The sequence below is a fragment of the Balearica regulorum genome, chromosome 2 (genome assembly GCF_011004875.1).
Source record: "Balearica regulorum gibbericeps isolate bBalReg1 chromosome 2, bBalReg1.pri, whole genome shotgun sequence".
NCBI classification, from domain to species: Eukaryota; Metazoa; Chordata; class Aves; order Gruiformes; family Gruidae; genus Balearica; species Balearica regulorum.
This window is the reverse complement of record NC_046185.1, coordinates 131,321,361-131,343,932: the sequence shown is the minus strand read 5'-3', so window position 1 is coordinate 131,343,932 and position 22,572 is coordinate 131,321,361. Positions and strand designations below refer to the sequence as shown.

The window sequence follows — 22,572 nt, the reverse complement described above, 5'->3', positions numbered from 1 at the left end:
TTATTCTAAAGTGACCCATCACCGAATTCATTTCTGCTTGAACTTTCGGTGAACCTGAGATTAAAGAGGGGAGAGCAGCTAAGCAGTTTGTTGTTAGCTGCCTTTTCAACAGCCCTTTCAGACTGAGTAAATATTGATCGGTTTCAATCTGATTGCCCCAGAGGAAAACACCAAAGCATCTCAATAGCCTCCAAAAGTAAACTTTAAAGGTGAACAGCAGAAATGCCCTTAAGTATGATAGGAAGATGCTAAACTCCGTTTGACATTTGGGTGCAGTTTGGGTTGGTTTGGGGGGTTTTGCCGGGTTTTTTTGTTTGGTTGGGTTTTTTGGATGGGAGGGGAGTGTCTTCATTTTTTCCCCTAGGACTCAAAAGAGAAAAAACAAAACAAATTTTAAAAAGTTTAAAAACAAAAGGATCCCTAGGATCTGAAGGGCAAATGAGTGTCTCCATCTGGTCAAAGCACGCTGTGTTATTTTTAGCGATATTTTTGTGGTCGAAACTCTAAGTTAGAGATTTTCATTCCTCTTCCCCACACTCCCTGACGTGAAAGGTTGATCGTATCGAAATAATAATAACGCTAACAAAATGAGCCAGGATCGGGAGGTTTGGGGTGTCTTTGCTTGAAATCGATCAGGGCTGCGGGGGGAAAAAAAAAAAGGGGAAAAAAAAAAAAAAAAAGATAACCCGGGGTTTGGGCTTGGGGGGAGACGGGATTCTTTGCCGGTGAATCGCTTACCGCAGATTGACGCACTGACAAGTGTCTTGTCCCCCGCATTTAGGCTATAATTTATGGCCGCTCTTTCTAACACATTAAGTCAACACCAGGGGAGCCGGGTTGCAGATCCGGATTCCAGCAATGTTTAGATCCAGATTTCGATATTGAAATGCCCTTATTGGCATGCAAATGCCACTTTAACACATCGAAGTCTCTGGAAGAAGGCCATCTGTTTTGCTTTGTGGCTTTACACTAATAAACAAAAGGTAAAGTATATGGCAGGCGGGGAAATGAAAGAAATAGAGGCATCGGCGGGAGCCTTTGGAAACAGCCCTGCTCCCTTGCAGATAGCTCGGCTCTTGATATGGCCGCCGCGCCTTGCAAATCAGGGCTTGTCTCTTTTGACACCGAAGTGAAGAAAATTTCGGTGACTCTCTGTGGATCCCGCAAAGCCAAGCCTGCGTGGGCAGCCTGTGGGAGAAGCCCGGGAGCACTACCCTGCAGATGGGCAGGGTGAAGGAGATGTTATGCGTGTTTGCGCTGAAATTCAAGTGACTTGAGACACACTCCGTCTAGCTGAGCGTGTCTCTGCTCCGTCCTGCCACTCAGGTTCTCCACATACACACGCTCCCCACCCCCCCCACCCTCCGCCGACCCGCTGTTCTTTTGACACCTCTTGGAAATCTCATGATATTTACCTGCGAGAACTTGCTCTTTTAAAGAAAAAAGGAGAAAAAAAAAAAAAAAAGATGGCGATGGAATGGGCTGGGGCACCTGGGAGCCATCTCCCACCTTGGCACCCATCAGCCGCCAGGGATGGCAACCTGGGGTGGGACGTGGAGAGAGAAGCTGGACCAGCTTAGTGTCTGGGCTAATTAAATGTGCAGCCCTTGGCGAGGGGCCTGCGATGTGAGGAAAGACTGGCTGAAGACAGTTTCTGCTTTTGAAGGGTGCTCTGTTTATATAAGTGTCAGCATCCATCCCGAGGTGAAAAGGTTAGCACTTGACCCAGGAAGTTCTTGTGTTTGTGCTTCAGAAATAGATCAGGATCATAAATTCCTCCTAGTTACAGAGGAGGGAGAGGAGGGCCTTATATTTTCTAAAAATAATATTATTTGAGCGTAGGAAAGGAAGAAACTTTGTGTTATGAGTCAGGCTGGGCAGCCAGGGCTGTGACCCTGGCAAAACAACGCATGAGGAGTAACTTTGGGAGATTCTTTCTCCCTTTCTCCCTTGGAAAGGCCCCAGCAGTAGAAAATAAGGGAAAGAAAACTGCTGAGCCCAGTCTGTGACTCAGCGCTGACGTCACACAGAGGTAGGCAGACGAGGGCTACCTGAAAGTGGAATATATTTATTACAGACATTATAAGGACCCGTAAATCCTGCCCTGGCTTCCATCACCGGCGGAATCCCAGAGCCTTTCATGATTGTACAGAAAATCAGGAGGACATTTCGCTCACACACGACAACTGATAGAACTCAGTATACCCGCAGTACAGCAAAGCACGGTGCGTCATGCAACGGTCCAGACACCAACCACAGAAATTATACATTCATTTGGCCATTTGTCACATTCACAAGTAGGTTGAAAAGACATCGAGGCTAAAGGAAGGTTAATATGAAAATAGGAAGAGGCGAGGTCTTTTGGACAGTTATACCCTTTGGTTGAGTATAAATCCAGCACAACTTGGGGGGGAGGGGAGCAAGGAAGGGGGAGCAAGCACACTGGGTAAGGTTTACAAAACCTAGTGCAATCGAAGCCTTGTTTGTCACATTTAAAGAAATAGCGCTACTTTTTTTTTTTTTTTTTTTTGAGGTATCTGCTTGAGCTTAAGACGTTTACTTGATACGGTCGTTGGCTTTACCAATATAAAAGTGGATCCAGTTTGGCGAATGCGCTCACCCTGCTTAACCTGATAATCGAAACGTCATTTCTAGAAAAATCTGTAAAAAGATAAATCTCTCGGACAAAGTATTTACAAGCAACAAACTCATAGACACGAACAAAGAATACATTAAATTAAGGGGGTGAAAGTCCTATAAGTCGTGTAAACACTTGCAATAGTGCATCTCTTTGTGAGGTTATGTACCCTAGATCACCTGTCTTTCACTCAGGGAAACTCGGAGGAGCGTCCTTGCACCGGAGGAGGGAGACCCTTACGCGTGTGCCAATACAGCTCCTCCAGCAGAAGGGGTTGGGGCGGGGGGGGACGGGGCGGGGGGGGGGACCGAAAGAAAATCTCTTGGCACCCAGGCGCCGGGAGCCGGCGGCGGGGAGGCGAGCGGGCGGCGGAGCCGGCATCCCCGAGGCCGGGCGGCAGCGGAGGGGAAAACCAGCGCGCCGGAACCTCTCGGGGACACCGACCGACCGAGAGAGCAACGGAGGGACCGACACAACCGCGGTGAACGGACGCGAGTTGCGCTGGCGGGGGCGTCGCGATGGGCGGCCGTCGGGGCGCGCCGGGTCTCAGTTGGAGGCAGCGAGCGTGTCCGAGGCGGAGGAGGCGGGCGAGGCGCTGCAGGGCGAGGAGCAGGACTTCTCCGAGGAGTCCTCTGCCTTCTCCTCGCAGCCCGTGGGGGTGGCGGGGGAGATGGGCAGCAGCCCCTCTTTCTCCCGTTTCTTTTGCTTCATCCGCCGGTTCTGGAACCAGATCTTCACCTGCGTCTCGTTGAGCTGGAGGGAGGCGGCGATTTCCACCCGCCTGGCTCTGGTCAGGTACTTGTTGAAATGAAACTCCTTCTCCAGCTCGGTGAGCTGCTTGGTGGTGAAGTTAGTTCTGACGGTGTTGGGCTGCCCCACGAAGCCGTACTCGCCAGCCTTGCCTGCGAGGGGACATGCAGCGGTAAGTAAGCGCAAATGATTTATAGGCGACGTAATCAATATGTCCACACCGGCTAAGCGATAGGGAGCAAGAACTTCTTAGGATAAGAGGGAAGCCCCGGCAGGGTGAGTGATGGAGTGCGAGGTGCTAAACCGGAGTCAGCCTCTAGTGTCAGAGGAAACTTGATAAGTGGTTTATGAATTACAAGAAATATGACCGCGGGAGAGGCGGAGAGGGGGAGTCGGGAATAAGCTGCGCTGGCTTCCAGCGCCGCGGGCAGACGGCTCCGGCTGCTCCCAGAGGTGTGGGCCGCCCTACCTGCCCAGCACCCCGCGGGGCACCGTGCCGCTTTCCCCGCACCCACGGCAGAGAGAGAGGAGCAGCCCCCCGCCCCGGCCCTCCTGCCGGCCACTGACCTGTTTTGGGTGGGTTTCTTTTCACTTTCATCCAGTCGAAGGTTTGCGCCGGCGGCGACGTCTCGGCGGAGGGGGAGCGGGCGTTTTCCCGGTGGCCGGCGTGGAGGGGAGATAGGGCATGGTTGTAGGTGCCCAGGGGCAGGTTCTGCTGCTCCTGCCCGTAGGGGGGAGGCACGTACTGAGCGGGGCCCCCCGCGTAGCCCTGGTGCGGGTGCGGGTGCTGCGCGGCGGCGGAGGAGGAGATGCTCCCCGAGTACACGGCGGGGGCGCAGGGGGGGAAGCCGCCGCCCAGCTCCGCGTCCTGCCCGAGGGGGTAGGGGCCGTACGCCGGTCCGAAGCCCTGCGCGCCGTAGGTCGGGCCGCAGCCGGGGTGCGCGTAGGACACCCCCAGGCCGCCGTGGTGCTGGTAGGCGGCGGGCTGGGCCGGAGGGTGGTGGTGGCGGTGGGGGCTGATGGGCACCCCGCGGCCCGTGAGGAAGCGATCCTCCCCGCTGCAGCTGCCGGCGCTGACGGCACAGGGCTGGAAAGTTGTAATCCCGTGGTCGGGGTGGTAGGCGCGGGCGGCGCAGCCCCCCGCCTCGCCGCCGAGGACGGGATACTCGAGGAAGGAGCTCATCCTCGCCGCGTTCCTCTGTCACGCCGCCACCGGGTCTTCAGCGTCCGGCGGGGCCGCGCCAACTTTCCCACTTCCTCCATGGGGCCGGCAGGAAAATGACAAGAAGGTACAGGCAGCGGGCAGGCACGTGGGGGGCGGCAGCCAATGGCTGCGGCGCCTGCGGGACTTTCCCGGCTCCTGCCGCTGATAGATCGCCGCGTCGGGGGCATTTAAACGCCGAGCGCTCCGACGGCGCGGCACGGCGCGGCACCGCGGGGCAGGGCGGCGGCGGCCCCCCCGGGGGGGCAGAGGGGGGGCCGGGCCGGGCTGTCGGCCCGCCGCCGCTGGGGTCCCGCCCGCTGGCTGAGAGGGGAAAGCAGGAGACACCCGGAGGCTGCGCCCGACCCGCGGAGCCCACTGGCCGTCCCCTCCAGGGTGAGTGAGTGCTGCTGCAGCGACAGTGCCCCGGCGCCTCCCCTGCTGTCGGCGCTGTCAGGCCGGCGCTGGGCACCTCTGCCGCCCGCCCCCCCCCCCCCGGCCCCCCATCCCCCGGCCGGGGGATGGGGGGGGGGGCGCGGCCGGATCAGCTCTACCGGGCGGGGGGGGGGGGGGATCGGGGGGGGAACAGTGCTGAAAGCATCAGCTCTGGGGTCGGGATGAATATGGATTGGACCGTGGATGTGTTTGGAGACTGCTATGGGGACAGGGATGGAGACAGAAAAGGGGATGAGGATAAGGCGGAGAACAGGGATGGGACCGAGGATATGGATGTGGGTGGGGATGGAGATGGGATGGGGCCGCGGCCGGGGCCCAGGGATCTTGCTGCTCCTGCCCCGCCGCAGTCCCAGCGCGGCGCGACGCCAAGAGTTAAAGGGGCTTGTCCAGCCGCATCACCAGGCGGCCGCGGACATTAGCATAGAAATGAGCCGCTTTTGGGACTGACGGCCATTGTGCTCTCCCGGGCCCACCGGCCTCCCCCTGGTCCGCATCCCTGCTCCCCCCGCACCTCCGCCGGGCTCACTCGCGCCAGCCCAGGGCTGGGGTAAGGGAGGAGGAGCCGGGGACAGAGGGACGGATGATTGGGCGGGGGCCCGGGGGCTCCGCAGCCCATCTGCTGGGTCCCCGCGGCGCCGCTACCGCCCGCCCGCCCGCCCTGGGACCGGGCGGGGGGAAGGCTGCCCGGGGTGCCGCGGGTCGCAGGCCGGCGGCCCGGGGAGGCGGCCCGGGGCAGGGGCAGAGGAGCGGCAGGAGGCGTAGGGCCCGCCGCCCCGGCCCCTTTGTCCCTGCGCTCCGCCACCCGGGCCGGCCGTGGCGGGAGGTGGCAGATGGCCAGTGGCAGAGGCGGCCCCAGGACCCTTGGGAACCGGGCTGAGCATCGACTCGAACCTACCCCTCCCCACCACCACGGAAAAAAAAAAAAAAAAGGTCCGTGGATAGAGAAGGAGGGGGAACGGCGAGATGTGGGTTTCGACCTCATACTCGGTTTACGTACGCGGAAAAGGAAAGGGGAGGTAAAGGCTGGGCATCCAGCCGTCTGGAAGGAGAGAGGACGGCACCAACACACTTGAAAGAGGCGTCCTGCGAAACGTTAACCTCGGGGATCGATGGATGTAAAGTCATGTCCCCTGCCACCAGCCGCAGGAGGGGCTGCCCGCTCTATTTCTGCAGGTGCATTTCCAGCCGGCTCCTACGCCCCTCTCTTCTCACGCTCGGTTCTTGCTTGTTTTGAAATCCAAAGGGCTCTTCTACTCTGCCACCTCTCCCTGCCCATGAACACACACACACAAACCCTCAAGCTCCTCCCTCCCACATGAACTACAACATCTTCTCCTAGGTGCCAAGCTCTCCTAGTGCTGTTAGGTCAGCCCTTATCCCATGCCACCTCCATGGCCTTTTTACTGCCAGCCAAAACCGAAGGGCTGCTCTCTCTATCACGCGTCTATCCGTATGCCCTCAGTATTTCTATTTGTTCCGATTTACTATGCAGGCATGGATGGTTAAGGGCCCTCTGGAAAGGTTCAGTTTCTTAAACTCCAGGGGGGCAGGGTGGAGGACAAGAGCAACAACACTCCAGAGGCATTTATGGCATTATACTGTACCAATTTTGGCTATGGTTACAGCTGTAAACACATTTATTTAATTCTTGTAAACCAGTTGTGATAAATACTGCATAAGGCAGAAAAAAAAAAAAAAAGGCAGGCCGCTGGGCCTGTTTACTTACACAAGAGCTGGCATCTTTTCAGTGCTTTTTCAGCCAGCCAAGGAAAAAAAATGTATCTTTTACTATAAATAGATCCGTTCCACCCGTAAATTCCGCCGAATCACAGCACCTCCCTTACAGACTCCAGCACCCTGAAATCCTTTTTCCTCTCCCTTTTTCGTGCCATTGTCCCTTTTGTTGCATTGTCTCTCTGGCGGGGCTTTGGGGGTTTGCTGCCTGTACTGTGCGTGGGGGCAACACCCTGAGAAGGGCTGGAGCAGAGGGGAACACACACACCACCACCCCCCCTCCGCGGCCCGGCGAGGGGGAGCTGTCGCCCCTTCCCTCTGCCCGCAGGCCGGCCCGGCCCCTCCGCGGCTCCGCTCTGCGTTTCCTGCCCCGGGACCGGGGCCAAGGGGGCGATCCAGGCGCTTTAGGCTTTTCCGTGGGAGTCTGCCCCCGCTGTGGCCCCAGGGCTAACCGGGAGACTCGGAGGCGACTCCTGCTCGCTGAATCCTCCCATTTATTTAAATGGAGTTTGCGAGAAGTTTAAATCTTGCAGCGTCTTTTCTTTTTATTTTCCTTTTTTTTTTTTTAGTTGTGTTTTTGTTGTTTGGTTTTTGGTGGTGTTTTGGGGTATTTTAAGCGTTGTCAGCATCCAGAAATCTGGGCACAAAGGAAACCCCAACCCATACGTGCACGTTGTGGTCCAATTTAACCCAGTGGCAGAGGAGTTAAAATGCCGGTGAGGCTGCTTGCTTTCCGCAGGGACAAGGCTGGAGCGGAGAAAGGGAGAAGAAGCAGGGCCGAGGTTTCACCGCGTCCGCAGCACAGCCAAGCTGTTGTTTTAAAAGAGCAATAAAAATGAATTATGACTAAACGCCTTCTCACTTAATGGTTTTAGACGGGTATCCCCAGCCCCGGCAAATACGTAAGAGGATTTTTATTTGTGCATGTGTTCCTGCAATTGATCTCTTTGATGACATTCTCATTCATAGAAAGAGTTTGATTTATGACTTTCGGAAGAATTGCGTTCAGCCCTTCCAGCTATAACCCACGCATCCCAGCTCCACAACGTGTTGCAGGGCTGGGAGACAACACTACTCGCATGGAAGGGCAGCAGATCCCCGGCCACAAACCCCCGCCCAAGCCCCACTCGCCTGTGCAATGTAACCGCACGCTCACACGCACTCACACGCACTCACACGCACTCACACGCACTCACACGCACACAGGGAGCCGCGATCGCACCCGTCCGGGATTCCCTGGCCCCGGAGCGACAGAGCCCCGCTGGCATCTGTTGCTCGGTTTTAGTCTGAAGGACGGGGCTCACCCACCGCTTTGGGGTCCGGCAATGCCGCTAGCCGGGTGGCAGGCAATTTGGTGGAGGTTTCTGAAAGCTCATCTTTGCTGCAGCCAGCAGAGAGTGGGGAGCCCCGAGGAAATTGTAACTTTAAAGTCAGAGTTTCCTCTTTTCGTTATCAGTCTTTCTCCCCGCAAGAAGGTTTGAACAGAAAAATATCTTCGGCTGTGCCCCTGCATTGCCACTCAAAGGGACCGAGTGGAGGGGCTGATTCCTCCCTAAATGCTTCCCCCCCTCCGCGTTTCTGCCACCCTTTTGATTTTACAGGCACTAACTTCTCCATTTTCTCTCCTTCTAGGGCTGATTTCTTGGACCGCTCAGCATGTCAGAAGTAACCAAGCGCATTCTCTGTGAGCTCTGATATTTTTTAAGATACGCTTCCTGAAACAGCTTGCTGGCTGCTAAGCACTACTTTCTAGAAAAACAGGATTATTTAAAAAAAAAAAAAAAAGCTCCTTTCATGTATGTAACAGGCTAGTTTCTGCAGGAGACGGTTATCCTACTGAGTCTCTCTTATGTTTTGCCTCTAACAGAGAAAGTGCTCCTTCGTGCTTTTGTTACAGCTCAGCATTTCCAAGCTTTGTATCCTCACGGAGATAAGATGCTACATTTATATATTAAAAGGAAGAGGTCTCCATCAAAGCTGTGAATGGTTTTAGTTTCTTTGGTTTGGTTTGTTTTTTTTTTTCCTTGTGAGAACCGTTGCAATAAAGAATTTGAACGTGTTTTTCCTCCCTAATAAATATCCTAAATTGCCAAAAGGGGAGAGCTCATAGTCAGAATGTTGGATTTTGATTATTAGTAAATTAAGAGTAGAAGGGAGGGGGAGAAATACCCGTCATGTTATCAGTCTTGAGAAAGAGAGGGGGAGAAAGAGAAAGAAAAAAGAGAAAGCTCCTTGTAGCAAACAAGAATTTATTCTACCAAAAATACTTATGACAACGCATCCTAATGCAATACAAAAATAAAAAGAAAGTGAAGATACAATTCCTATATGATCACTTTCTTACAGACCTCATATATTGCTTTCATAGAAGGACCTAGAATGTGGCTAGGTTAAAATTGAACACAACTAAAACTTTGTAAGAAACGGCAAAATGGCACAGCAGAAGGGGGGGTAATAAACAGAAAATACTGACCAAGACAAGGGAGAAAAAAAAAAAAATCACAGGAAAAATAAAGAAGAAGAAGAAGGAGGAGGAGAAAGCAGGACCCTTGGGGAGGACGTCTTTAATTTCTCAGTAATTCAGATGCTGCAAGTCAATTGTAGTGAGTGTGTCTGTAAAAAAGTCAAAACTGTCAGCAGAAATATCTACGGGACTGTCCAGAGATCCTGGCAAACTGGGGGAAACTGCATCTGAAAGCTGTAGGCAGGAATCTGTGGAGAAAACGTTAAAGTCCTGCAAAGAAGGGACATCTAGGGCCTCAGGACTGTCATTGTTCAGGCCAGCTGCACAGTTCTGGGCCATTGTTGAGAGGCAGTTTTGAACAGTGGGTGACTGATGTTGAAAATGTTTCAGATTTTTCTCATTGCTCGTTAAAGGCGAAACGGGGAAAGTTTGGGACTCGCCATTGTGCGCATTCTGCGCCTGCTGCTGGGAGAGGGCATTCTGCTGGAAAGCGTAGCCTTCCCGCTCCAAGAGAGCGCCGGAGACGTTGCTGAGGGCTTGCTCGAAGAGGGATTTCTCCTCCTCCTCCTCCTCCGCCGCTTTCTCGGGGTCCTCTAGGCTCTTAAATTTCCCCTCGCTGTTTTGGTTCTCCTTGCACTGGGTCTGTCTCTTGTGCTTCATCCTCCTGTTCTGGAACCAGACTTTGACTTGTCTCTCAGTCAGATCCAGCAAGGCTGCAATCTCAACCCTCCTTGGTCTACAGAGATACTTGTTGAAATGAAATTCTTTCTCTAGCTCCAAAAGCTGGGTGTTGGTGTAAGCCGTCCTCAGCCGCCTAGATCCACCGTTACCACTATCGGGGATTTCAAGGGGGTCTGTTAAAAAAGAAAGAAAAAAAAAAAAAAAGAAAAAGAAAACCACCACCACCACACGCACACGCACCCCAAAGCACCACCGCCAGAAACAGCGAAAGCAAAACCACACGCACGCACACACAAAACAGATAAATGCACGGATTGAATTTCAGCACCCGAGCACATCGCATCCCGGGGGGGTGTGGGGGAGTGCTCTCTCTGCACGTATGTGTCTATATCTATATGTCCATATAGCATAAAATAGCAACTGCAACAAAATGGCCGCCTTTGGACGCAGTAAACCCATTGTGTTGCACTGCTGAGCGCCCGGTGCTGCGTGCCCCTCGGTCACCTCCGCAAAATTACTGCCTCCAGCTCCCCAACCTCCCCACACCAGAGCAAACTTTATATTAGCCATACCGCAATTTATAATTAATGCATCAGCTGCTTAGCTGAGCGGGAGCAATCTATCACTCTTCATTACTGTCAAATATCCTAACTCTAGGACGGCGAGACAAGAGAGGTCAGCTCCAACTCAAATAAATCATCCCGCATTAAGCAAGTTTGGGGAAAGTTTGGGTTTCCAGAGAGCCCCGCCAGCTCCGTCCTCCCCGCCCGCCCGCCCCTCCGCCTCGTCCCCCCGCGAAGCCGGGGGGTTGCGGGGAGCCAAAAAAGCGGCCCGGCGGGGCCGGCGGCAAGTCTTTGGACTGACCTTTGTGGCTGAGGCAGGCAGGTCCAGCGGCTGAGGCGGAGGCCGAAGCGGGCGGCAGCGCGGATCGCTTGGACGCCTTTTTCTCTTTCATCCAGGGGTACTCCGGGGGCGGCGGGGCGCCGGCGGGGCCCGGGCTGCCGCTGCGGCCGCGGGGGCTCGCCTTGGGGCGACCGCCGCCGCTGTGGCGAGGGTGGCTGCCGGGGTTCAGGCTGGGGATGGTCTGCTCGAAAGGAGGAGGAATCAGTGTCGAGTGTGAAAGCGTCGAGTTCTTGATTGATGAACTTTGAAATGTATCACCGACAGGGGGAAAAGATGTCAGGCACTCAGCAAGCGATGGCTGGCTATTGATAAAACCGATCTCTCGCTCAAATGCGAAATTCATGGCCTTCAACTGGCAGCCCCCGCGGAGAAAAAGTTCCCTCGGATTCAGGGGGCTCGGGGGGGGAAGGCCCAGGAAAAAGGAGAGAGAGGAGAAAAAAAATATAGCATAGAAGATCGCTGGTGGGGTGTTTTTTTTCTAATTCACTGATTACAGCCGTATGGGGACCGTGCTACTATTAAACTATTGAATTCATGGAGACAAGGTTGAAATTGGACCGAATTGGCTGTCACATGATTGCCTCTGCCCAATGACAATTTGGGCTTTAATCAAAAGAAGCCACTGTCTGTTTGATTGATCCAAAAAAGTCGGGAAGGAACGCCTCATTGGGGGCCAGAAAGGCTTTATTTACACTTTTTTTAAAGAGGGAAATGATATCTCGAGTATCTATCCCCTTGGCGTCCTAATCTGAAATGATCGGGGGGGGGGGGGGCGGGTGCGTGTGCGTGGATATATTTGTGTGAGAGGCTGCGAGTGTGTGTGAGTGAGCGTGTGTGTGCGAGAGTGTGTGTGTGTGTGTGTGTGTGTGTGCGTGTGTGGCTGCTTGTCCTGCAGCCTGCTGCCTCCCTCGCCTCCACCCGCACACTCTTCTCTCATTGTTTGGGACTGTCAGGAAAACGCTTTGCACCTCACAAATCATTTAAGCACCTCAATCTGACGCCTTGAGTCATTAACAAAGTAATCCATTAATCTTCAAAGTTTTGACACCGCCAGGCCCCCGCATAAGAAGTTGCACCCAGGCAGGAGTCTGAAGCAGAGGGTCTTGATTTTTTCCTAGGGAATCGCACTTCCTCCAAAACTAGTTTCTCCTTCCCGACTCAGCCTCGATGGGCTTCTTTTTAATTTCTTTTTTTTTTTCCTTGTTTGTTTCATTTTTTCTTTCTTTCTTGTTTATTTTTCCCCTTCTTCCTGTTTTTCTTCTTTCCTTTTTTTTTCCCTTTTTTTCATCATTCCCCCCCCCCCTTTTTTTTTTTTTTCTTTTTTCTTTTTTTTTTTTTTTGGTGGTGGCTATCGGGTGTACAGTACGGAGAACAATTGGCCGCCGGTGCCGAGCCATTGTTTAACAGGATCTTCCTCAGCAACCTTGCTTCTAGGGGAAGAGTCGCATAGCCAGCAGCCCTTGTGCTTCATGACTTCCCTCTCCAGTTGGCTTCCCGGGATTGGACCGTAAAACATAACCCTAGGAGTACCTCTCTGGGCGAGCCAAATCGTGAGGCTGCAAACGCGTCTGGCTGTTGCCTCTTTAAAAAAAAACCCAAATCCTGTGCCTTAGCTTGCAAACGATACTCCCGTCTGCTGGCATAATTTGCTTAATAACCGTAGTAGGCTGGGTCTGGTGAGTATTTTCGATTACCAGGAAATATATGGGCTGGTAGCGGGTTTGTTTTCACGGGGCCAGGCAGAGAGAAAATGCTGCGGGGTTATGACTTGAGAGACGGCACTCGCCTCCGACGCTTGGCTCTCGCCGCCGCCGTCTCCAGTCGCCCCTGCTAGGTCGAGGCAAGTCCCGAATTTGGATGCTTTGGGCACAATTTTCCAATTAGACTGAGGCGAGAGGGAGAGCGATGACAACGATGGCCACAATCACCACCCTGATGAATCCTATGGTCACAGCCGCCCTGGGCAGCCCGGCCGGGGTTCGCCTTCCCGCGGAGACCGGGATGCCCGGCGGGGTGGGGTGCGCCGGCGGACCGGGGGGAAGGTGCTTCCGAGCCGCTCTCCGCGTCCTCGAGGAGCCAGGGACCATCGCCAGCGCGATGCGGTGCCGTCTCGCTTTATTTTCGGAGTTGCCAAAAAGGCGTCGGCAAGCGTCTTCGTAATTTAAAAAAAAAAAAAAAAAAAAAAAGAAGAAGAAGAAAAAGGAAGGGGGGGGGGGGGGAGAAGAAAACAAGACCCCAAGCACTCAGCGGATCAGTCTGCGTCCAGACTGCACGAAGTGCATTTAAAAAATCGGTTTTAAGTTAATGCACCCACAAGATGTAGCATATCTGCGAAGGCATTGGAGAGAGGGGGAGGGGAGGGGCTGGGAGGCTTTAAATGGGCTTTTTGGTGGTTGCTTGTTTAAATAAAATATAGAACGAGACTTGTCATTTAATCCCTCAAAAGGGATCCCTTACAAATATCGATGCTGTTGGAAAATGCAAGGGGTTTAATTTTCTTGCTTTTAGTCCAAACAAAGCTCTGGTGGTGTCTGCGTGCGATCAATCTTGGCCGCCAAAAGGTTTGACAGCTACTGGCCCTTAAGAACACATTTAAAGCTTCTTGCTCTTTCCAAGATCAAATGTGGCCGAGAAAAGAGGCAGAGCAAGAAACGCAAGTAAACAAGGAAAAAAGCTGCTTTTAAAATATGCTGGCAAAGGACTGGGCTGCTTGTGGGAAAAGTCCGGTTTTATTTTGCTTCTCAGTGCCTACCTTGGGGTCGGGCTTTTCTGGTTTTTTTCTTTAATTTTTTTTTTTTTTTTGATCCCCCTCTGGAAAATATTGGGATTAACAGCAGGATGACAAATAATAAAGAGAGAGATTTGGACTTTAACCAGGCTTTGTGAGTAAAACCTGTGTGGGTGTCTCTATTCTGCACATTTGTTTCTTGTGGTCAGTCTAATACAAAAACCACCTGGAACAAAACCTTTGGAGAGGGGACGCGAAATTCTTGGGCAAATCAATTACTTCTGCTTGCAGAGGGATCTTTTAATCGGGCGAATCTTAAATGCAAAAATACAAATTCCTATTTGCAACCTACAGGATCCAAAGGAGTTGAGTACGGTTTCTGGAAAGAAGGGGGCAAAACCGCCTATATTTTTCTTTCTTCGGAGTGGGAGGGGGGGTAAAACGCCAAATTCCTTCTCTTTGAACATTTTCCTAAATGTAATTCGTGTTGCTAAAGGAGCCACAGAGTAAGAACCACGGACCGTACCGTTACCTTTTGTTGTATCTAACCTAACTGATCCGAGGGGTGGGGGGCCGGCTTGAATTTTATACAGGAGCTCATTTGAAACGAGCAATGTCTTGCAATGTTGCAAAAATGCTTCCTTCGCCTACAAAATAATAATCAGTCGTTGGTCTGTATTAGGTAATAATCAGATTTCAATGAAAAATATCAGACTACATAACCTTTCCTTCCATGGTTACATATCTATATACAAAATAAACAGCACGGTATAAATATATTTGCAATGCCTTTCTTTGACTGAGCATGCTTTATCTATTTATGCAGAAAAGCTCTATATAGATTCATGGATGCATGACAATGTTTCAGCATCAGGCAAGGATGGTTCTGGGAACAAGATAAAGCCCAAAGATTAATAATATTTCAGCATGAGACCAAAATGGCGACATTTTTTTCTGTGCTCTAAAAGATACAGATGGTGAACAGCGTGCGTTATTATCTACACAGCATAGGAATATGTCTTTATAAACGTGCAGGGGTATATTTTACCTAGTCTATTAAGGTCCATTTTGATTTATCTTTCAAGTTTCAATCTAAAAATTACGGATATTTCACCTGAAAGGAAGAAAAATCGGATTTAAGCACACGCTTGTGAGTTTCTGCCTTCCACATCGAACCGATTCGGCCCGGAGACCCCCCGTGGGTGCCTGTTTGGGGCCGGGACAGTTACCCTTCTGCAATATCGTATGCCCCCCCCCAACACACACACACACACACACGCACACACACACACGCACGCACGCACACACATCCACACCCCCACGGGAAGAGAGGGAGGGCAAGGCTCCCCTCCCCCCACAGCCTCAGGCTGCGGTGGGGAGGGAAGGCAGCTCAGCAAAAAATGAAATAGCTTCAAAATTTTTTTATTTTTTTTTTTAAGGAAGGAAAAAAAAAAAAAGGTTAAAATTCACTTCTTTAAGGAAAAGGGAAAAAACGGCGGCGGGGGTGTCGGGTGGAAGGAGCCGTGCCCGGAGACAGCAGTGCTCGGCATCCACCCCGCCCCCAGCCGCGTTTGGGGTTTGGCCGGGGCCCTGCTCTACCACCTTTGCTCCCAAGTGCTGGCTCCCCTCCTTCCCCAGCGGGCGAGCCCGGGGAGGAGGCGGCCCCTCCGCGCCCACGCCCGCACCCACGCGGGGCTTTATCCCGAGCCCTGCTCCCGTGTGCTCCACACATACACTCGCACATACACACCCACCCCCGCCTGGCCTGCCCGGGAGGCAGGGCACTCTCCCCGCGCTGCTCCGCGGCCGGTCGGTCCCCCACCGCATCCCCGGGGCGGGGGCCATCCGCGCCCGCCTACTCTCCGCACCGGGCGGGCACCGCGCAGCGGGCGCAGGAGGAGGCGGCCGCCGCCGCGGGGCATGAAACCCCGCTGGGGGGGGGGGGGGGGGGAGAATAAGAAAAAAAAGAAAAAAAAAGAAAAATCCCTCTCCCTGCCTATGAAATGCTGAAAAGGCATCGCGGGGCCCTCGGGTGGGCGAGCGGATCCTCGTGTGAGTTTACAGACGAGTTTCCCAACTCCCCACGTCATGAAGGGCTCTCCCTTCCCTTGTGCTGCGAAGAACATGTTCTTAACTCTTTGTTATTCAGAATAAAAACTTTATTTTTATTTTTTTTCAGAACGTGAGCAGCAAGGAATGTATAACTTTCAAAACAAATCTAGCCTTTTCAGCTTCACACGCTTTCTGCCTAGCTGGATGTTACAAGCATAAAGTATTCAAACCGTGATCTTTTTTCCCAGATTTTATTGCATCGTCATCATCATCGTTATCACCATTTTTAATAAAAGGAGTTATAGTTTCCTTTCAAATGATATTTCCTACGTGTGCCGATATGCCATCTAACATATGGCCAGGTAAATACTTCCTGAATATTCAGGGTACAGATTTTTATATATATATAAATATGAACAAATGGGGATAAATAAAATTTTAAACACTTAGATTATTCAATGTTTGCAAAAAAAAATATAAATAAATCTGAATGTTCACCAGCATACACACATTGAAAGACTTACACGTATTAATAATTGTCCAGGGAGTCCCTGTCCAAGCGCTTTTGATGTCTTTCTCGCTATTTAAAAGAAGTGCAATAAAAAAAATTGCTTCCCCGTGGGATCAATCATGTACGAACAAATTCACATTTAAGAATTCCTTTTATAGAAAATTTGTTCATATACCCTGTTTTGATAAAAGTGTAGAAGGTAAAGTATAAAGCCTCTGCATACTCCCAAAGTGAGACACAAGGCTACAGTTCAAGAAGATAAATATCCACTAGTGAAACTATAGAGCAATTCAAGCAACAAATATTGCTACGTCACATAAACTAGAAAACGCTTTTACCAAAGGAACCAAAACAAAACAAACAAAAGAAACAAGAAGGGGAGGGGTGGGCAGAGGGTGGGGGGACGAGAGAGAGAAGGGAAAGGGTGAGTACTTTCCAAAAGTTAGGGGCTTGGTGTTCCACTTAGTGACTCCTGTCTCTTACAGATGGGTGAGTTTGGGCGCTTCCTGAATTCTTCCCTGAGAAGGATGGTGAGCGGTAAGGTCTGTGTATGTTGGGTGCGGATCGCAAGGTCCATGGTGGTGATTGTTGGCCATTGGCCCAGCCCCGCTGTAGTCCATGTTGGCAGAGGGAGGATGAGGGAGATGAGTTAGACCAAAGATGGAAGGCCCAGAATTGGTCATGGTCTCCACGTAGTTGCCCCCTACATAGACGGGGCTTCCCTGTATATGTGGATTCCCATAACCGTTGCCTTGAAGAGGATGAGTATCATATTCAGGTGTCACAGCTGCTGTCCCCGTGTATCTCTTTTGAGGAGGTGGGCAATTATTAAGAGGAGCGGTATACGATGCAGGAATGCCATAGGTGTTTTGATGAGGCTTGTTAAATGGCGGAGGCGACTGGGGCTCATAGGGGACACTGTTTACTAAGGAATGCATAGAGTTTAGATATCCCCCAGCAGCTGGAGGAACAGGGCTTCTGCTTGGGGACTGTCCTCCTGAAGAGGTCATCATGCCCTTGCCTTTTTGATCCTTTTTGTATTTCATTCTGCGGTTCTGAAACCAGATTTTGATCTGTCTTTCTGTGAGATTGAGCAAATTAGCCATCTCTACCCTTCGCGGCCTGCAAAGGTATCTATTGAAGTGGAACTCCTTTTCCAGTTCTACCAGCTGGGCACTTGTATAAGCTGTACGGGCTCGCTTAGAGGAGGCTTGCCCCGGAGGGCTTTTATCACCAGCACAACTCTCACCTATGTAAATCACACAAAGAACACAATCAGCATGGTAAACCCAGACACAGCAACCAGAAACAACAGCCAACAACACCAGCACCTGGAGAGTCCAGCTCGTGGATGTGAGATGAACGCCCATGCGTGCAACGAGTACTCCCCCATGGCACGAGCTCAGACGTGCCAAGCTACAAGCCTCAATAGACTTCCTTCACCTCATTAGTGTCACTATATGTCTATGCTTGCTTCCTTTAAGAATGACAGCATACAACGTATCTTGAGCTTTGCATAAAGGAGTAAGAAAGGTTTGGAGAAACACGGTGGGGTTTAGAAACTCTGAAGGTGAACCTAAGGCTCTGCTAACATAGTGGGATCAGGGTCTTCAAGAGCTAGCTGTTCTCCGCTGTGGTAAAGACTTGCAGCCCTCTTTTTCTGAACCCCCTGACATATACACATCAGCTAGAGATGCCTGAAAGTTACATTATCTACAATATAACATTACAACATGCAAGCATGGAGTTGACAGTATAGTGTTGCTATCACATCTAGCATATAGCATAAACATATGGTAGTGATTGGAAAGTATAATATACATAAGAAGAACATACAGTGGCTAGGCTTGCATACAGGCATACAGACATATTTAAATGTTACTGCTTTTTAATAAAATAAATACATTATATGGAAGGCTGTAAACAGCAATGTTACCAGGGCTTTAAAAAGCAGACTGGCAAAGACATTTGCTAAAGTTTTGGACTCTATTGCCAGGGCACATTTAATAGAAAAAGAGGAAGAGGTTAATATAAGCCCAACTCCTGGGCATTGGAGCTAGCACTGGTGTTATCGATTTGGGTTTCCTCGAGTAATAAAAGCATTAGTATACACTTCCATCCCTCAAATAATATTTTACGGGCTGAAGTTTATGGCACTCCAGAATGATTTTTGTTTGCCAGGCTTGTAACTTTGCCAATCAGCTTGTTAAAATAGGAAGAGGTTCTGACTGCATGCAGGGCATTGATCCCGCCTGCACGTGATTATGAGCTATTTTATTCCTGTTACACTTCAGCAGAGATAGGTCACTGTCTTATTAATCTAACAGCACCATGCCAACAAAGTACTTGGGACAGGCCTCTGGCTTAAGGCCTGGGCTGCTCCGCACTGACATGATTTACTGGAGGGGGGATTACCTAGGAAATGTGATAGATGCAGGAAGGCACAAGTGATTTAGCCACTAGGAAACAAAATCGCTTCAGACCCATCCTGTAAGGCTGGGAAAGTTTTACAGGGGTTGGTTTGTTCACTGAGCTCCCCCTGTGAGTGGTGGCAACCCCTTTCCAGAAGCTTGAGGGGGTCAACTCAGAGAGAAAAAAAGCCCCCTCCCTCCCCTCCCCAAAGTGAAGATGGCCAGGGCTGCCCTCCTCCCCCCCAAAATGCGTGGCCAGCCCAGGGGTACCCAGAGAGAGGGGGGAGCATGTTTCATACCTGAACTGGAACTGCTGTTTTTCTGCTTTGTGTTTTGCCGAGACTCTTTCATCCACGGGAATATCTGTTTGGACATGGTGGGTGAGTTAAGAGCCGGGCTCTTGGTGGGGTTGGCTGGGGCGGGGTTGCTGCTGGCATTTTGAGATGGTGAGGCAGAGGACGGAGGTGGAGGTTGTGCCTGCTGGGCTGGAGGCGGCTGCGGTGGGGCCTGCGGGTCGCTGAGGCCGGGGGGCTGGAGAGGCTGGCTGGGGAGGGTCCTCATGCAACTCTCACTGATGTCATTGGCCTTGTGGTGGGACACGGAGCTGCCGGGGGACTGGAGGGAGCACGCGGGGCGGTGGTACTCAGTTTCCACAAGTGATGAAGATGGAGGATATTGCTGCTGACTCGCATTATAAGTGAAACCATTTGCTCCTTGGTAGGGGTAGGCACCATAGATTGCAGAGCTGTCGTAGTAGGTCGCTTTTTGCATTTCGTTGTTTCCCAATATTTATTTCGCAAACTGACAGGGTCTTGACACCCTTGGAGAATAACATTGGCACCCCTCTGTCACGTGGCGCTCTTCCTCCAATGGCCTCTCCGGGCAGACCTGGGGTGTGGGGAGAGCAGAGCAGGGTGAAGAAATGGTACAAATCCATCTTACTTTCAATAGCTAAGTGACATGAAAGCCATAAAAGAAAAAGTGGTCAGCAATATTTAGCAGCATGACTTGGCCTCAGGCATAGAGCATTTCGATATAAAAGCTGCCTGGATTTACTGGCAGCTACAAATATGCACTTTGCTGCACCGGGACAGCAGCTTTCTAGGGCTTTTTCTTTCTTTCTTTCTGCTTAAGAAACAGAGCAGGGCACAACACGGCAAGGGGGTTGATCGTTTATCATCGAGAGGCTGTTTTAATACCAGTCTGTGAGATAAGGGTGATCGAGGAATCGCTAATGTGAAGGGGCTGGGCTGTTCCTTCATTCCAGCTCTAGGATCAAACCCTCTCCTGTAAGCAGCGTCGTTTTATTTTTAGCCTTTCTCTCCAGGTTACAGCTCTCCATACAACTTCAAAATGCATGAGATTGTTCCCGTCTATGTGTGGCAGGGGGCAGGAGCGGGGTGGAAAGGTTTCCTAGCCAGTGATATTTACACACCCCGATCCCAAGTGGCGGATTTTGGCTTGTCTATGAAATGCTCGATAGGAAAATAAACAAAGCCAGCGCCTTCTCCCCTCCGTGCTCACACACCACCCCGAGCCGCCCAGGTCACGCACCCCGGCAGCAGCGGTTTCTGCCCGGACGAGCCCCGGCCGCCGCCCGCAGCGGCTCCCGCTCGGCCCCCGGAGCGCGGGTGGGGCCGCCCCACGCAGCCCCCGCACCCGCCTCCCACCCGCGACAGGGTCTGGAGCCTCAGCTGCACCCGGCGCCCCGCGAAGCCCCTTCAGCGAGGCCAGCAGGGGCAAGTTGGGCGCTTTGGCGGCTGCTGGTTTGTTTTTTTCAGCAGTTATTTTCAAGACACTAACTTTTCGTGGAATCAGCCAGATCCTACCTGTTAAAACATGATGGATTGGGGGAAAAAAACACATCAGGAACCTGAAAAACCAGCGTTCATCTCCATGACCACGGCTTGAACTTTCCTTCCAACTTAGCGATAATAGGTTCTGTCTTGGAAACTGCTATGTAATTTGATGTATGAGGGTCACTTGGCTAGGGAGAGGGTGGACACAAACCCAGAGAATGCTTCTCCTGCCCGGGCGAATCCCATTCTCTTCCCCCCCCCCCCGCCCCCCTCCTCTTTTTGTCCCCCGTCCTTCTTTCTTTCTGGGATATTTTTTTTCTTCCAGATTAAAGTGTACTGGTTACCTGCCTGAAAATAACCAGCTAAAGAATCGCCCGCATTAATGAGAGAGGAGACCAGCGCGATCTCCGGTCTAGGAGCTCTTTCCACACGCACTCACATTGTTCTCAGAAATTAAAGTGTGTTCTTCACCGTCCCCCTGCCCCCTTGCTGACAAACAACCACGTCTTTTCGGATCAGAAGAGCTCTCGTTTCTCTTGCCACTTTCCCCGTACTTAAGCAGCTGGATATTTTCCCCCCAAACATCTAACAAGGACAAATGCTTAGGGGCGAAAAGCCTTACACAACACATGCACCAAACGAGCTCATTCTACGCCTTTCAAGTTACACAAGTTCTTAGAAAACAGTATTCCCTTTGTTAGATCGTAACAAAATGAAGGTAACACACCTACAGCAGGGCGGCTACCCTGTTATTGCACTAATCAAGCTCTTTGGATGTTATTAAGCTAATAAGCCGATGGAGATCTGAGGCGCGCACGCAATTTCCAGCTCCTCGCCTCTCCTTCCTGATGCTATCGAGGCCTGGTGTGATTTTTCTCAATTCCTTTGAAAGAGAGAATATAGACACCACTACCAGCGGAGAAAGAGGAAATAACGAGCCAGCGGTGATTTTACAAAAGTACCCGCCTTTCGTGATCGCGACATCAAATATTTCGACTTTCCCTGGCCGCTTGGAAGTTTGCTGGCGCAGGCAGGACGGGCAGCGCTGAGCGGGGATGCGGGGAGCGCTGTTCCCGCAGCCGCCTGCCCGCAGACAATAGGCAACTTTACTCGGAAGGCAAAATATTATGGAAGCTTCGGCTGCCTGCCAGTAAGGGGCGGGGGGGGGGGGGGGGGGGAATCAGCTCCCGCCTTTGGCTTCGTCAAGTTAATCACTTCCTACAAAGTTATAGAGAAGCGGGGGTAACCTGAGGAGCGCCCGGCCATTCCTGGAGAAAGCGGGAATAGCGGGATTAAGAGCGACCACGATCACGATAATAACAGCGCCCTAACGGGAAAGTTTGCCACCCCAGCCGGTGCCTGGGATGGGAAGAGCTCTACTCTCCCCTTCGGAGACAAAAGGCCAGGTCTCACAAACACAGATGGGCGCCCAATTTTTCCAGTGCCCATTTAGTCGGCTCCATCTCCATTTGTGCAACGCACCTCTCTGCCCTTTACCAACTTCTCTCCCCCCACCCAGACAACCCGGAGACAGCACATGAAAGCTGCTTGGGGGAGGCAAGTCCCCCCCGTTTCCCCCACTCCCCACTTCAGCTGTCCCCTACCCTCACCTTCCCTCCGCCTCCCCCCTTCCCAAGCACACCAGATCTTTGCCCTGAAACTCCCAGCCGAGCCCCAAACTCTGACTCTAGGGCGAAAAACCAGGCAGCCCCCCTGAAAGGTTTCCTGAAAGATAAAGACAAAGTTGAGAAAAGGTACGAGGGGGGTGGGGGGGTAGAGAGGAGAGAGAGCTGCCTGAACACGAAGTGTAAAGGGTATCAGTCACTGCCTGGAAGGAAGCCCCAGCTTGTGAACTCTTCTTGAACCGACATTTAAGTCTACGGTCATAAATCACTGGGACATAAACTCCGCCATTCACGACTGATAGCAGCGTATTTGTGGCCTGCTTACCTTAACTTCTGACGACTGAGGCGGAAGCCAGCATGCTCTCGCTCTCTTTCTCTCTCTCTTTTTTTTTTTTTTTTTTTTTTGAAGGCGACACAACCCAGGGAGCAGGGGCTGTCTGCCCCAACCCGGTGCCTGCGGTCGCGGGGTGGGCACCGGCTCAGCTCCTCCGCACCCGGCACCCCCCGGCCGGGAGGGGCGAGCCCTGACCCGCACGGGATGGGGACGGTTGCTCCGGACACCCGCTTCCCCCGCTGCCCTCCCGGTTCAGGCTGCCCACCCTGCCCCGAGCCGGTCCCC

General features: G+C 52.0%; 3 protein-coding genes and 1 long non-coding RNA gene across 4 annotated transcripts in view; 1 reads left to right on the top strand and 3 right to left on the bottom strand.

Moving 5' to 3' along the window:
• Positions 1-3,059: 3,059 nt before the first annotated feature.
• HOXA1 (homeobox A1) lies at positions 3,060-4,627 on the bottom strand. Its single transcript, XM_075745941.1, has 2 exons — positions 3,956-4,627; positions 3,060-3,540 (listed from the first exon to the last, which is right to left on the bottom strand). Exons 1-2 carry the CDS (start codon positions 4,569-4,571, stop codon positions 3,185-3,187), a joined length of 972 nt encoding a protein of 323 aa, XP_075602056.1. The 5' UTR covers positions 4,572-4,627; the 3' UTR covers positions 3,060-3,184.
• A 233-nt stretch (positions 4,628-4,860) lies between these two features.
• LOC142600555 (uncharacterized) lies at positions 4,861-8,755 on the top strand. The gene is made up of 2 exons (XR_012834095.1): positions 4,861-4,985; positions 8,412-8,755. It is a non-coding gene; the product is annotated as an uncharacterized LOC142600555 (long non-coding RNA).
• A 108-nt stretch (positions 8,756-8,863) lies between these two features.
• Positions 8,864-14,847, bottom strand: HOXA2 (homeobox A2). The gene is made up of 2 exons (XM_075745940.1): positions 10,789-14,847; positions 8,864-10,097 (listed from the first exon to the last, which is right to left on the bottom strand). Exons 1-2 carry the CDS (start codon positions 11,168-11,170, stop codon positions 9,352-9,354), a joined length of 1,128 nt encoding a protein of 375 aa, XP_075602055.1. The 5' UTR covers positions 11,171-14,847; the 3' UTR covers positions 8,864-9,351.
• Positions 14,848-14,999: 152 nt separating this feature from the next.
• The window catches only part of HOXA3 (homeobox A3), a 45,977-nt gene continuing 38,404 nt past the window's right edge, over positions 15,000-22,572 (bottom strand). The window contains exons 5-6 of the mRNA XM_075745939.1: positions 18,829-19,417; positions 15,000-17,367 (exon numbers count right to left, since the gene is read on the bottom strand). Of these exons, the coding sequence (XP_075602054.1) occupies positions 16,598-17,367; positions 18,829-19,300 (1,242 nt within the window). The 5' untranslated portion in view covers positions 19,301-19,417 and the 3' untranslated portion in view covers positions 15,000-16,597. The remainder of the gene's footprint in view (positions 17,368-18,828; positions 19,418-22,572) is intronic.